Raw genomic sequence first — 16,170 nt, forward strand, 5'->3', positions numbered from 1 at the left:
GCAGTGTCCCGTGTGATGCATCAAGCACGTCTACGTCTCGGTGAGCAAGTCAAGGTAGAATACCTCGACATTCTGATCAGTCATCGACTCGCCTATGATCACATATCCTTACGTTGTCTTCTTAATGAAGACGCATGGACAAATAAGATTATTTGTGTATCCTTTACTTATTAAATAATCACTCAAACAATTGTACCACATCCTTCCAGATTGTTTTAATCCATACAAGGAGCTTTGTAACTTGATGGAATACATTTCCTTAGGCTTTGAGCTTAATACTTCTGGGAGTTTAAATCCATCAGGAATTTTCATATAGATGTCACTATCTAGTGATCCATACAAGTAAGCTGTGACAACGTCCATAAGGCGCATCTCTAAATTTTTAAAGACTACTAAGCTGATTAAATATCTAAAGGTTATTCCATCCATAACAGGGGAATATGTTTCCTCATAATCAATCCCTGGCCTTTGAGAAAAACCTTGAGCTACAAGTCTAGCTTTGTATCTTGTAACTTCATTTTTCTCATTTCGTTTTCGTACAATAACCCATTTGTACCCTACTGGACTTACAAAATTTGGTGTAATAACAATAAGTCCAAAAACCTTTCGTTTGTTAAATGAATCTAATTCAGCTTGCATAGCGCCTTTCCACTTATCCCAGTCATGTCTATTTTGACAATCATTAACAGATTTTGGCTCAGGATCATCATCTCCACTCGTGATGTCACTTGCTACAGAATAAGAAAATATTTCATCAATATTTTCCATTTCATCTTGATTCCACAAGATATGTGTCTGACCATAGTTTATTGACATTTCTTTATTATTATCAGCATCCTCCTCATGGGAGGTTTTAGTATTCAATGTTTCATCAAGATAATTCACTTTGTGATTAACTTCCTTTTCAAGAGTTTTTCTTTTTCGAGGATTTTTATCCTTTGAACCGATTGGTCTTCCACGTTTCAAACGTTTTTGAGATTCATGAGCCATTTTGTTATCTACTTGATTATTTGGAATCTCAATTCGAGCTGGGGCATTAGCAGCTGGTATGTGAGATTTAGTAACTCTTTTTGTATCAGTAAATGCATCAGGCAATTGATTTGCAATTTCTTGTATGTGCATTATTTTTTGAACCTCTGTCTCACATTGTTTAGTCCTTGGATCAAGATGTAACAATGTAGGTACATATCATGAGACATCATTTTCTTGTTTTTTCTTTTCTCCCCCTAATGCAGGGAAAAATGCCTCATGAAAACGGCAATCAGCAAAACGTGCTGTAAATACATCACCCGTTAAAGGTTCAGGAAATCTTATAATGGAAGCCGATTCGTACCCAACATATATTCCCAACCTTCTTTGAGGTCCCATTTTTGTGTGTGGTGGTGCAATAGGAACATACACTGCACACCCAAAAATTCTAATATGGGATATATCAGGTTGTTGGCCAGAGGCAAGTTGTAGAGGAGAGTATTTATGATTTGCACTTGGTCTCACACGAATTAATGAGCCAGCATGTAAAATTGCATGGCCCTAAACAGACACAGGAAGTTTTGTTCTTATTATTAATGGTCTAGCTATTAACTGTAGATGTTTAATCAACGCTTTAGCTAAGCCATTTTGTGTGTGTACATGAGCAACGGGGTGCTCGACTATAATTCCCACAGACATGCAATAATCGTTAAAAGCATGTGATGTAAATTCACCAGCATTATCAAGTCTCACCCTTTTAATAGTGTAATCAGGGAAATGTGCTCGTAATTTAATAATTTATGCAAGAAATTTAGCAAAAGTTATATTACGAGTTGATAACAAAGAAACATGAGACCATCTACTTGATGCGTCTATTAAAACCATGAAGTATCTAAATGGTTCACATGCTGGATGAATTGGTCCACATATATCTCCTTGAATTCTTTCAAGAAATACAGGTGATTCCTTTTCAACTTTTACAGGCGAAGGCCTTGTAATTAATTTTCCAAGAGAACAAGATGTACACACAGGAATTTTATCCGATTGTGGAATCTTTTGATATTTCAATGGATGCCCATGAGTATTCTCAATTATTCTTTTCATCATTGTAGATCCTGGATGGCCTAATCTGTCATGCCATAAATTAAATGTCTCAGGATCACAAAAATTTTCTTTGACTGCCATATGTGCTTGCGGCACATTAATATGTGTATAGTGTAAGCCAGAATGGAGCATTGGCAGTTTTTCCAATATCTGATCTTTGCTTATGATATGCAATTATTTTTCATTACCAACAGTCTTTGACTGAGTATCATATTCATTATGATATATGTTTTTGAAACTCAACAAATTTCTTGTTGATTTTGGGGAAAACAAAGCATTTTCTATAATGAGCTTTGTACCATTTGGTAAAGCTAAATTAGCCTTTCCCACTCCTTCTATCAAGTTTGTAGGAACTGATATTGTATTCACGATCCATTTTGTTGGTTTCATTTCATAAAAATATTTTTTAGATCTAAGTATAGTATGTGTGGCTCCACTGTCCGCTATACATATATCTTCTTCATTTGTTTGACCTTGTGCTCCACTGATGTTCATTTTAATCTTGAAAGTATTAAGAAAAATAATAAGTGTATAACGAAGACATTAAGATATTTTAATTAGAACTTTATTTCATCGAAAGATAAACGGTACATAAAGGAAAAACACATAATTAAAGATAAAACACACAATTAAAGATAGTAGGAAACACACTCAGTTGTTGCATATAATTATTGTGGTCAAGCAACATTTGTTTCCGAGCTCCACATCAAAGTCTGCAGTGTTCAGCTCAACACCAAGATCATCAAAGTTATCCACATGGTTCACTTCCTTCTCTTTTCTTTTGAGAGAGGCTTGGTAAAGTTCACATAGATATGGAGCTGTGCGACAAGCCTTTGACCAGTGGTTTGTACTACCACATCTAAAACAGGAAGTGCCATTGTTTTCGGACCTACCAGCTTCATTCCATTTATTGTGTTAGTTGAAATTGTTATTTTGTGGAGTGTGATAATTGGTAGTTCTTTGATTTCGGCCACGACCACGTCCACGGCCATGAAAATTTCCTCGGTAATTATTATTACCTTTGAAAAGACGGTTTCGACCATTAAAATGGCTTTTATCAAAATGGCCACGACCACGGCCTTGTACCCACTTTTTCCCAGAGTCTTTAGCATCATTATTAGTAGCAACATTTACTTCTGGGATTGCTAGTGATCCAGTGGGACGAGATTGATGATTTTTCATTAAAAGCTCGTTATTCTTTTCTGCTGTGAGGATAAATGAATTTAGATCGGAATATCTTTTAAAATTTTGCAACCTATATTGTTGTTGCAAATTTATATTTGATATATGAAATGTGGAGAAAGTTTTCTCCAACATATTTTCCTCAGTAATAGTTTGCCCACAAAATTGGAGCGTTAAGCATATTCTGAACAAAGCAGAGGTGTACTCATTTACTTTTTTGAAATCTTGGAACCTGAGATTGTTCCATTCATCTCTAGCAGTGGGAATTAGAACTTCCCTTCGATGGTCAAATCTGCATTTTAAATCTTTCCACAAAATGTATGGATCCTCACAATTTAAATACTCAAATTGTAACATCTCGTGAATGTGTTTGTGGAGGAAGACATCGGCTTTTGCCTCGTCTTGTTCTTCGCAATTATTTCCCTCCATTATCGTTTTCAAAACACCCATTGATTTGAGATGTCGTTTAACATGTGCCGTCCACGGCATATAATTATCTCTGGTGATGTTAAGAGCCGGAAATTCAAGTTTTGCGATGTTTGCCATTTTATTACTAAACACAAATTAGATAAACATTAGGATTACATACTTATTAAAATTGAAAGAAAATACAAAGGTAGAGCTAGAGATAGATAAAGAAAAATGAAAAAATCAAACTCCTTAGGTGGGGGATTACAAATTAAGAACAATAGGATTATCAGCATTATGGTGGTTAACACCAAAACCAGATGGATCATTTCTTGAAAATTATCTTGAGTAATCTTGAGTTGAAGAGTGTTTATGGTGAAAGAAATAAGATTGAAAATTGAAAATTTATAGGGTAATTTTATACCTGTTTGATAGCAGTTATATTACCGTTATAACCGTTGCATAACGGTTATATTTATATATATATATAATATTAATTATTTTTAAGTAAGATAATAAATAAGATATCAAATGAAGTTTATTTTATAAAGTATATAATTAGTACGTACAATGATAAGAATAAAAATGTTAGTAAACATAAATAAATGTAAGCTTTAACTGAAATATTTGCGTGCATATATAAATAAAAGTTAGTTGCCATGAAAGGAAAAGTTAGATGCATAATGAAAAGTTAGATGCGTAAATAAAAGTTAGTAAAAGTTAGATGCTTAATTAAATGTTAGATGCATAAATAAAAGTTAGATTGTTAATAGTCTTATTGTTATCAAATTTTAATAACATTCTTTATTCTTACTTATTATTGGTATTGGCAAAGTATAGAATGAAAACTCACTTGAGTTGTGAAAACCCGCGAAAACCCTATGTAACATTGTTTTTTTTTTGTTACATGTAATATATGTTGTAACATTTAATACAAAACATCGAAACATTAAAAAAAATTGTTTTTCTATTTTTTAACATTTTTTTACTAATTTTTTTATATGTTTTTATGAGAGAGAAAAAGTTATATTTATATAAACATTTTTTATTAACTTTAATTGTGGACCACAAGATTTAATCTTTAATTAAAAACATGTGGTTGAGAATGAGTTTCTAGAGTTTTTACAACTCAAGTGGGTTTTTATTTTAACTTAACCCTATTGGTATTACTTTATATATATGTGTGTGTGTATATATATAATGTATAAAATTAAAGAAGTGTTTATGATATTTATGTGGATACCTTTGTGTCTAATACCTTTCTTGATTAGGATATAAGCTGCTCGTGCTGATAACGTGTTATGATTTTACAAGAATTAATACAAGATTAGTGCTAAAACTTGAGAACTTTAGAAAATTTAGCAAAGAGAGAAAGTAGTGAAATGTATCACTTATGAACGTGTATGTATGAGGTGCATTTTCTCCTTTACATTAAGCTAGTATTTATACTACAAAAGATTAACTTTTTTTCTAGACAAGATTAACTATTTGATGGTCATGTAGTATGACACATTATCAATAAATTTGACAAAAAGCTCATTCACTTGCTTGGAAGATCTAGATGGGTAAATCTTGATCTTGAATAGATATTCATAACAGTATGTATTTATACCCATATGGCCTATAAAATAGTTGATGCTAATTATTTAGCATCAACTATTTTTATTTGGTAAAATGATTTTTATTAATTAAAATCCTAACTCGTTGGTAGATAGTAACTCACTGAGACAGATAAAAATGTATATATATGCTCACATAGCCAATTAAGAGGATGTTAATAATAAAAATGGTAAACTTGTTGATGGATAATAATCACTTTCATTGTCAAGGCGATCTCATTTATATAAGCATCCTAAATGTACTTGATTTCGCTCTAAGGGATGATTATTAGCGAAATGGCGAAAAATATCTACATTTTCATTATCACGACCTTGTTTAAGGACCCAGGTTACCAATTAACAGGGTTTGATTTGTGCATTTACACAACTGATCCATTCATTATTATTGCACTGGACATTATTAGCTAAAGTCACATCAAAACTAGCTTAAGAAATGGGATAGCAATCTAGAACTATAGTTGCTGCCTGCTTGGAAATGTTATGACTTGAGTGACTAGTGAACGAACACTGATGCAATATTTTAGTTGTTTTAAGTAGCCGGTTTAACAACTACCAACCAACTGTAGTTGGGGTTTACTGAATTTACACAATTGGTCCCTCTACTAATACACTTGATATTATGAGCTAAACTACTATTATATTGTACCACATGAATGGAAGTCTTAGCATTCACCACTGTTAGTTAACAGTGATCCACCAATAGGAATTTTGTAAACGTGATTGCATTAACCAATCCTTAACTTCATATTGATCCCAATTAAATACTGTGTTCATTGATTTTTACGATAACTAATTTGTGAAAACAAGATGCCGGTTGACTTTAAAACAATCAAGCTTGTGTGCAATAAGTGAGATGTATCACTTATGAACGTGTTCAATCTGTGATGCAGTGCATTCAGCAGCCATCCACCACTCATCATCCTCATCCCACACTTGATCCTGTTAGTTATAACACATCATTCCATATTCTGAACCAAATAAACAAACACTATTACCAACAAACAAAACTTGTAAAGCAAGAAAACCAACCTCCTTCCCGAGATCTAGCATTCTTGGCATATTTTCAACCTCATCTGCAACCATCATTGCTTCCCTCCACCACTCTTTCTTACAGCTGTCCATCGGGCTTTCAGTTACAAACTCGTCACTTCCATTAACATTAAAGAAACTCAAGTCAAGTAGCACTTCTGGCGGGACCGGGCGCAGGGGAGATCGGTAACCTAAGACCATCAGTTAGTTCAGTGGTTAGTTACATTAATATTTCCAAAAACATGAAATTGCATTTTTAACCATTGAAGGTGAATGTGCTCCACCTCTGCAATCAGGATCATAACACTTTTGATAATAAGCAGCTTTTCGTAAGTCCACCACATACATCACTGAAACAGATGGCAAAGTAGCAAACCATTTTCTTTAGTTTATAAACTATTCATATTGTGAATAAGAAAAATGACTTTATGTTATTTTATAGAATTTACCATGATTGCTTTTGTGCTGTCTGCCAATTCTTTCGCAGAATCTATTTCTTAACATGCTGTATACCATTAAACCGTACTCTGAGAACCAATACCAGCTTCGAATTTTTCCTAAATTGTGAAACCAAAGAATTATTTAGTTATATGAAAGCTTGTTAATGATGAATATAAGATATGAAGAACAACCTTGTACATTGCCTATGGTAGCAATATATTCAACAAACTCGTCTAATGCCGGAAAAGGTGATTTTCCACTGAAGTAGCCGTTACTTGAACTATCAGTTGGCACAAAATCTTGAGTGGATGGTTTATAGTAGTCATTATTTCTCTACCAAAAACAAATCATGAATAAGAGGTGACACTGAATCATCTAACTTCGCAAGGCCGACAAAATAAAAGAAAATATACAAACAAATATCAAGATCATTTCACAACTTTCATATAATTGAAAAGCTTTAAGAACTCTAGCAACCAAACATTTAACTTATTTGTTTTATACATTTAATAACATTTGAGGGTAGATTTGTCATTTATAATATGTAATTTTGTGATTGCATATATGTACATTGGTTATTACATGTTACTTGGTTATCACACATATATAAACTTTACATGTACGTAATCACAAAATTACATATAACAAATGACAAAACTACCCACAAATTATATTAAATATATAAAATAAATAAATAAATGATTGGTTGTTAAGAGTTCTTGAAGTTCTTAATTTTTTTGGTGTTCTGAAGAGATTCAAACCCTGTATCGGATCAGGATGTGTGTGTGTGTGTGCGTGCATGCGTGGGGGAGGGGGAGAGAGAGAGAGAGAGAGATTTACCTCGATATCAAAATGCAAAACCTTCACACAATCTAAATCCATTTTGCAGACAAGAAGCTTTTCACAGTCAGCATCTATATTGCAAATCAATGATGCCATGAACACGTCTTCCTCAATCTGGGATGCATAAATAATAATGATGTAAGTGATACAAGATACACACGCTTGCATACGTGTATGTCTATAGTATGTGTATAATATGTATATATAAGGAAATTTTGTCAAGATGCAGGTTGTTCCATACCATTTCCTTACATTTAAACCGTCCAGTGGGTACAAGCACTGAACTTTTGCCTGCTTTAGATGATAAATGGAGACGAAAACAACGATTTCTAGAATAAACAGCAGTGTCAACAAAAAGATGACAAGGGCCATCGGGAGAGCTTGAATCTTTTGAAATAAATAACTGTTCAAATTGTTTATCTTTTCCTCTGGCACAGTGAATCCATGTACAAACCTATTAACAATAGTAACAATTATAACCAAGCATATAATATTGGTGTTTAATAAGAGTATTACTTAAATAAAAATTGGTGTCTAGATACCTCTGCAACAAACGCACCAACATGTGTGTTATCCTTGAAAGCAAGCCCTGGTAAGCGGATGATCAAGTGACGGGAAAACTTATCTGTCAACAAAGCGCTGTTAGAAAATTGGATAAAAGCACTTTCAAAATGTTATCAGTTGAATGAATTGTTAAACAAATAAACATGTAGAATAGATAGGCCTATTAACAAATGTAACTTTCAAAGAACCGTTCGTGAACATTCAGCAAGAAGTTCGTGAGCATTCGGCAAGAAGTTCGTTTATTTAAGAAAAAAACAACATCATCATCATCGTACTCAGTATATCCCACCAATAGCAATGCTATGGTAGGGTCTGAGGAGGGTAAGATGTAGACAGCCTTACCTCTATCCCATAAGAAAAAAACAACATGAACAAAAAAATTGATTCCACAAACATGAACATGTCTTGTTCGTACATTTATGATCGTGAACGTTCATTTATGTCTGTCCATTTAAATTCATTTATTCTTGTTCATTTATGTTCATTTATTTTCATTAGTTAATGTTTGATTAAGTCCATTTGTTTACGTTCGGTAAAATATTCATATGAATTTTTTACACCCATAACATTTTTGTCTAACTTTAATAACTTTTTAGGTACAACACATTGCTGTTCACATTTGCTTTAACTTGATTTTAGCTCAACTATATTTGTTCATTTATGTTCAGTTGTGTTGTTTGTTTGTTTGCATTCGTGAATCATTCGTTTATATTGTCAACTAACAAACATAAACGATCACGAACACGTTCATCCTCTTAACGAACAAGAAAACCCCGCTCATAACTGTTTGTGTTCAATCGTTTGTTCAGTTAAAGTTAAACAAACGAACATGTCATTCTTCGTTCGGTTCGTTGACAGGCGTAAGAATAGAAATTAACTTGTACCTTTCGTTGAAGAGTCAAGTTCAACAATCCAGTTATTGTCTCCTTCAATAGAGTATTTCTCAAGCAAAGCTTCAAAAGTAATTAAGATGAGAAGATCAACCATTTCATCCCCACTTTTCTCGGGATTTTCTTTTATGTTGAACTCCAAATCATAATAAAGGTGACATGGCAATCCCTAAAATAAGTGCCAATAATTCATCAAGCATGCTAAAACATATATTACTTCCTAGAAGCAACAATAATTTCCTAGAAAACATAAAGCCTTACTTACCTCTTGAATAACTTCATAATGGTGACGAAATTTAGCGCTCATGTTTAAGTACCTAGTTATCAGTAACCAGCACAACAGTAGGTTCAAATAAAAGAAAAGAAGCAAATTCATATTGTAACCATTAACTAGTGACAGTTTACATATGCACCTTCGCCAAAACTCTTTATACGTTGAAACAAGAAACCTTCTTTGTCCAGTGGCATGATCTTGGTAACTAAAAATATGTGCACCTTTGTGATATTTCAAATACTTGATAGCCTCATCTTGTCTTGGAAACGTGGCCCACACGTCCTCTCTTCACAATTGTGCCGCCAAAATAACCAATTAAACATATGCTAATAACCAGAGTTGTAAAAGTCTGATTCCAAGGCCTTGGAATCGGCGATTCCAAAGTCCTCGGACATCAACCTCACCGCCTTTTCCCAACTCGGCCACCATTACTCGACAAGGTCCAACTCAGTCAAAAGTCGGAGTACTCGGGATTACTCGGCCTCCAAGGTCAACTCAGGCCCCAAAACATGAAATTTTTGAATTATGTTTTTTTTTTCATATGAATGATGCTTATTTCGATGTGAGTTATGCTCATCTTAACATATATATAATATCCAATAATTATTTATGTTATATTTATCATATCCGAGTACAAGCCGAGTACTCTCTACAAGGGGGTTGTGTAAGGCCCCGTCACCGGTAACCCTACTTTAGCGTCGGATTTACTCATAAACACAGTTCTTCAAATCAGAGTTTATTAAAACTTTTCGCGGAATATAAAACATCAATCATTTGTTACAAAACGTTAAACCTTTTCTTTGATACCATAACACAAAACTTTATATTTAAAACATCTTTACTCCTTTCTTCAGATGCCAGCCGTTCAATCCATGCCGTGTGTCATCCTCATGCTAACTCTGTAATCAGCTCACCTGCGTGCATACTAAAAGTCAGCTACGCTGAGTGAGTTCTAGTTAATCGAACGCCATACAATACATACACATACATACATATCCGTAGATACGTATCCATACTTCACTAGTTACCCTTCTGTTCTACATACATACTTACTACCATACATACATACATATTTATAACCACTAACCTTAGTCTACCGAGAGTACGTTCATAGTCCGCCGTCTATACCTGTACTCAAGGTCGTGAACACGTACAAAGGTCCGCAGTCCTTACCTATGTTCACCCTTTATGGTACGTGCAAGGTCCGCAGTCCTTCCCTATACCATCCTACATCCACAACACGTACAAGGTCCACAGTCCTCCCCTATGTTGCAACCTAAACCATAGCACGTACGAGGTCCGCAGTCCTCCCCTATGCTATCACAATACAACTACAGCACGTATAAGGTCCACAGTCCTTTCCTATGCTGATGCCTATCTATAATACGTATAAGGTCCGCAGTCCTTAACTACGTTGTCGTCTATTATCTGTAACACGTATAAGGCCCACCGTCCCTATCTACGTTTACATCTATCATCTACTTTACGTATAAGGCCCGCAGTCCTTAACTACGTTTACATCTATCATCTACTTTACGTATAAGGCCCGCAGTCCTTAACTACGCCATCACCAGCCGAGTCTATGTCCGACAAAAGCTAGAGGGATTTGCCATCCTAACTTACTATGTCGAACGTAGAACTCACATACCATTCGTGTACCTGTATACACCTCCTTCACATATACAATAATTACATCATAGCATAAGAACACCCTAGGCGTTCTTTACATCATTCATTTAACAACCATACCTCTTGTCGATACGTGCAATATCCGAAGATCGTTCACGCCCCGACAAGTATTCATTTGTAATGTTCATACATCTTCGATGTATAATATTCGTACCTTTATTTTTGACCTGACAGTACGCGCAATATCCGAAGATCGTTCGCGTACCGACAAGCAACCATTCATATCCATCACATATATCACATATGGCATACACTTATCACTTAGGATAAATGTATTAACAACACATCGAGTATGCACACAGCCCCGAAAACATAACACATAAATGGGGCTAGAAACTCACCTGGATCCTGTTACGCTCGCCGTTGATCGTAATTCCTTTCTTTAACTGGGCTCGGCTAACTGTATAATATTTACACATATCAATTAACTACTACTACTCGTTTTGTATTTCTATCTATATATGACCCACAACGAACGGGGGTCCGGGGGCAGCGCCCCTGGCAGCGGGGTTCTAGGGGCGGCAGCCCCTAGCGGGGTCCAAGGGGCAGAGCCCCTGGCTGGGGTTAAGCTGCCAGGTCAGCTTGGAAAAATTTTATTTTCGATAACTGCCTTAACACATTTTCCATTAGGTTTTTAATTTATTTTATAAACGAACTTCACTTCAGGCGAAGTTAAACCTTAGGCGAACTTGGCTTCAGGCGAAGTTAAACCTTAGGCGAACTTGGCTTCAGGCGAAGTTATACCTTAGGCGAACTTGGCTTCAGGCGAAGTTAAACCTTAGGCGAACTTGGCTTCAGGCGAAGTTATACCTTAGGCGAACTTGGCTTCAGGCGAAGTTAAACCTTAGGCGAACTTGGCTTCAGGCGAAGTTAAACCTTAGGCGAACTTGGCTTCAGGCGAAGTTATACCTTAGGCGAACTTGGCTTCAGGCGAAGTTAAACCTTAGGCGAACTTGGCTTCAGGCGAAGTTAAACCTTAGGCGAACTTGGCTTCAGGCGAAGTTATACCTTAGGCGAAGTTACGCTTGAAGGCGAAGTTACGCTTGAAGGCGAAGTTCATCAGGCGAACTTAATCTTGCAGGCGAAGTTATCGCGCTGCAGATCTGTTTGCCCATAACTCCTTCGTTTCTTAGCCAAATAACTCGATTTTGGTACCCACGGAATCGTATGATCGGCGCCTACAAACCCCAACCATCAAATCGGCCTAAAATCGACGTTTTAGGGGTCCGATTTGGGCAGTTGGGTTTCGGGTCCGATTAACCCATCCAATCCTAACCATTTTCAGTAATAATAGCTTTGTTAGATTAGTTCTTACCTTACCAACTCAGATCTATCAACAAATCTCGGGTCTCGGCTTCGAATCTAGATCGGTTAGAATGTGTGTGTTTTGAGTGTGTATGGAGTGTGTGTTGGGGAGTTGGTGAGAAATGAGATATTTTGGGATTTTGGGGGTATTTATATCCCTAAAATCCCATTCTCATTTAACCCATCTCAATTAACCCAGGTCCACAACCCACATCCATTACCCAACACTAGCCCGACCCATACCAACTCCTATTATATTATTTATTTCCTGATAACCCGAGTAAACTTTCCATCTATTAATAAGTAATATAACTAATATTACCTTAGAAATTTCGGGATGTTACAGGTTGGCCGCCTAGCGAGTTTTACAACATTGCTAATAACCAATAAAATGCCCAAATAACATCATCAAAGACTTAAAAGAACCTTAATTTATGTTGAGCAGCGAGTTCAACACGTATCTCATGTAATAATCTTAATAACCGAGCTGGTCTTTTTGGAGGCACGCCTTGTGGAGAACCATAGAAGACAACGGGAGAGAACTGGTTTCCATTGTTTAACTTGTTTTTTCCGATAGTTGGTGTATAAAACTGGAACAAAACAAGGCATTGCGTATTTCCGTTTGATATTTTGATAAAGATATAAGCTAATAACAAATGAAATTACATTGTGAATATTGGTTGCAGATTGCTGGTTCTTCCCATTTGAACCTGCGGTGGAAGTTGATGGATCTTCATTTGATTTCGGTTGATTTAATTTCTGTTTTTTGGATTTTCTTCCTCCTGCAGCTGATTCTGAATGAGAAAACAATAAGCATTGCCTCTGCCAAATACCTAAAAGAGCAAAATAACCCTAACTGATAGTTTATTATATGTCAATTGCTTAACGCAATCAAAACCAATGGCGTTGATACCATACCATGGTTGTAAAATGAATCAGTAACCCACCGTTAGAATTGAAAAACCACATATAAATTCCAATCCAATTGTTTTAGAACAACAAATACGAATGAAAGTAAGTAAAAGTAATGTGTGGTCTTACGAGGAGGAGATATGCCGCACTTGAAGCACTCAAAGAGGCGATCGACGTCTTCCATGTAAAACAACCCATTGGGGGTGGGTGGAAGGGTGGGGGCTATTTCATTTCACTTCTGGTTGGTGAGCGGGAAGTTTGAAAATTTTTATTAAAAAGAAAATGAAAATCATGATTCGGTTTTATTCGATTACTAGCTTTAGAACCCATGTTAATACCAGTTTTGTCAATGTACAAATTAATACAATTAATTATTTGAAATAAATAAAAAAATCGCTAAATATTAAACATAAGAACATAAAAAATGTGTTACAGATATATTCAAATATATATAGTAAAAGTACTAAGAACTTTATAATTTACAAAAGTTAAAAAGGTAAAAAGGATTAATTGTAAGAAATTGTCATAAACATGAATGTAAAAGTGTATTTTTTGTAGATACAGTTAGTCTTTTAAAAGTAAACATGTCGTTAAAAGCCGCCCAAAAGACCAATGATCCCAACCGCAAAACGCATTTTATCTCGCATTGGGTTTATTGTTAAGCATGCATTTTATCAATTTGGTAAAAAAAGTTACCAGTAAAAGAGCTCACCCGTGACCAATGCCATTGTGGCGTTAAAGTTTGTAAAAGTTTAAAAACAAAAGAAGTTGATTATGAGTCTACTGAAACATTTATTTTCGTTTGAATGTTTGATATGCAATTGTATAATAAATCAAAAAGAAAAGACTTGGATATGAAAACTTAAAATAGTGAAGTTGTAATACGCTTGATATAATCCAGAACACATTGATCAATTGCAAAAGTAATATTTTCAAATAAAATTATATATATTTATATATAAGGTGGATTACAGAAGAGTTCATGAAAACAATTCGAATTTTCTTATATTAAATGCATGTTGAGTTGATCAGCTATTAGTGTCACAAGCCCATTAAAATCATTATTTTTGTTTTGTGATTTAAATATGGTTTTTACATATAAAAAGATTTTTTTTAATTAGATAATATATATGTTTGTATATTTTTGTTGTTATATTACAAAATATAGATATTTAGAAAAATTAAAGATAAAAGTGATATACTTTTTAAATGAAAACGTAATCTAAGAAATCGTATATTATTATTGTTGTTGTTGTTGTTGTTGTTGGTACATTAATATATATATTAAAAACAAGATTTCCTACCCCTCACATAATCACTATTCAATTTACCATTCACTTTTTTTTTTACCTTTCACTTCTAGCTCCACTACTTTTTACATATATTGTGTTTTACTTTTTATTACTTAAGTTTTACTTTAATCTATGTTTTATATATGTTTTATAAAAATACACTAGAGATCGGTACATTATCTGATGGTTTTTATTCCCTTTATTTTAGGTTTTGTTTCAACTAATTATGATATTTCACAAACTACATTTCTAAACGTTAAACTTGCGCAAGTGTCGCCTTTACATGTTTTATTTGTCGGTTATACAATTTCCTTAAACTTTGCTTTCGTATTTGTTATAGTTGGTCTTTAAAATAAATAAAACGTTTTTCATGATTTGAAATTATCCCATTATCACATGTTTTTATATCCTTGTCTCAACGTTTGATACCTCGCCTTTAAAATATGATTTTTTTTGGCTTATTAATTCATGTTTACCAATTTGTGTTGGTACTGCTGATACCGAATTTGGGTCGGTTCACAACTGTAAAATGCTGGGTTTTTGTTCAATATATGATATGATAATTTGTTGTGTTTTGGCAATGACGTGTTTATTTCTTTTGTTTAATTTTGATATCGTAACCCCATACAGGCTGATTTCGCATCGACTCACAACGCGTCCGTGGTTTAACGTTTTTACGCATGTTTTTTTGTTCGGTTTAATGGCCCCGTCGCGAAGCGCGAGGTCCTAAATCCTTGTTTATTATTATTATGCATAATATCTACCTATACTAATAAAATAAAATAATGAAGATAATTTGGCAATCCCATATTAATTCTAGGCTAATTTTTCCCAATCAAATTCTTAATATCCTTTTATAGGCATTTTAGAAACTTTCCATATAAATAAAGATTATAAATTCTAAAATTGGATAATTCATAGTAAAACAAATATTGTTTATTGCAATTTAGATGAGAAAATATAAAACTAAAAGTGGAATTGAAATATTTAATCAATTTTAATTTTAATTTATTATATATAACAATATTATGCATAATAATAATAAACAAGGATTTAGTTTGGTACTGATACCGAAACGGTATCGGTACTGAAGGTAAAAAAGTTCTGGAATCCTGGTACCGGTAGCGGCAACGATACCGAAACTCAAAATTTTGGTTACCGATTCGGTACCGACGGCACCGAATCGGTATCGATTTCAGAATCGGTACCGGTACCAATACCGAATTTGCTCATCCCTAAAAAGGTTTGAAACATCTCAACATCTATCACTATTTCAATTAACACATGCATGTTGTTTACCGTTTCATATATGTATCATAGGCACTAAAATAAAACAAGCAATATTTCAGAACAATTGTAAGTAACATATCTGCAATTAGGTTTCAAACAATTTAAAGGAGAAGATATGGGAATTGATGGGAAGAAAGATACGCATTGGGAGACAATTATGGTAATTAATTTTTGATTGATATCGTTCTCAATTTTCAGATTTATAAGAATATTTAATTTTATAAAAATGTATAGTATATATATATATATTAAAATATAGTTTAAAGGAAACTGAATAACTTAATCATATTATAGATATAATATAAATGGTCTGTAAAAGGAAGATAAATAATTATTGATTTATGACATAGTTATTAGTT

General features: G+C 34.1%; 2 protein-coding genes across 2 annotated transcripts; both read right to left on the reverse strand.

The window, feature by feature from the left end:
• Window positions 1–1,188: 1,188 nt before the first annotated feature.
• Window positions 1,189–3,801, reverse strand: LOC143540932 (uncharacterized). The gene is made up of 2 exons (XM_077033883.1): window positions 3,093–3,801; window positions 1,189–1,400 (listed from the first exon to the last, which is right to left on the reverse strand). The coding sequence occupies exons 1-2, from the start codon at window positions 3,799–3,801 to the stop codon at window positions 1,189–1,191; spliced, it is 921 nt and encodes a 306-aa protein (XP_076889998.1).
• A 2,339-nt stretch (window positions 3,802–6,140) lies between these two features.
• On the reverse strand, window positions 6,141–13,413 carry LOC143540933 (uncharacterized). The gene is made up of 14 exons (XM_077033884.1): window positions 13,359–13,413; window positions 12,984–13,111; window positions 12,744–12,907; window positions 9,463–9,609; window positions 9,315–9,366; window positions 9,044–9,218; window positions 8,138–8,220; window positions 7,837–8,049; window positions 7,593–7,709; window positions 6,944–7,085; window positions 6,761–6,868; window positions 6,596–6,661; window positions 6,312–6,502; window positions 6,141–6,221 (listed from the first exon to the last, which is right to left on the reverse strand). Exons 1-14 carry the CDS (start codon window positions 13,411–13,413, stop codon window positions 6,141–6,143), a joined length of 1,722 nt encoding a protein of 573 aa, XP_076889999.1.
• Between the last annotated feature and the right edge of the window lie 2,757 nt (window positions 13,414–16,170).

The sequence above is a fragment of the Bidens hawaiensis genome, unplaced genomic scaffold (genome assembly GCF_021521415.1).
Source record: "Bidens hawaiensis isolate Kalapana, Puna unplaced genomic scaffold, B.hawaiensis_p1.1 tig00012404_1, whole genome shotgun sequence".
NCBI lineage: Eukaryota > Viridiplantae > Streptophyta > Magnoliopsida > Asterales > Asteraceae > Bidens > Bidens hawaiensis.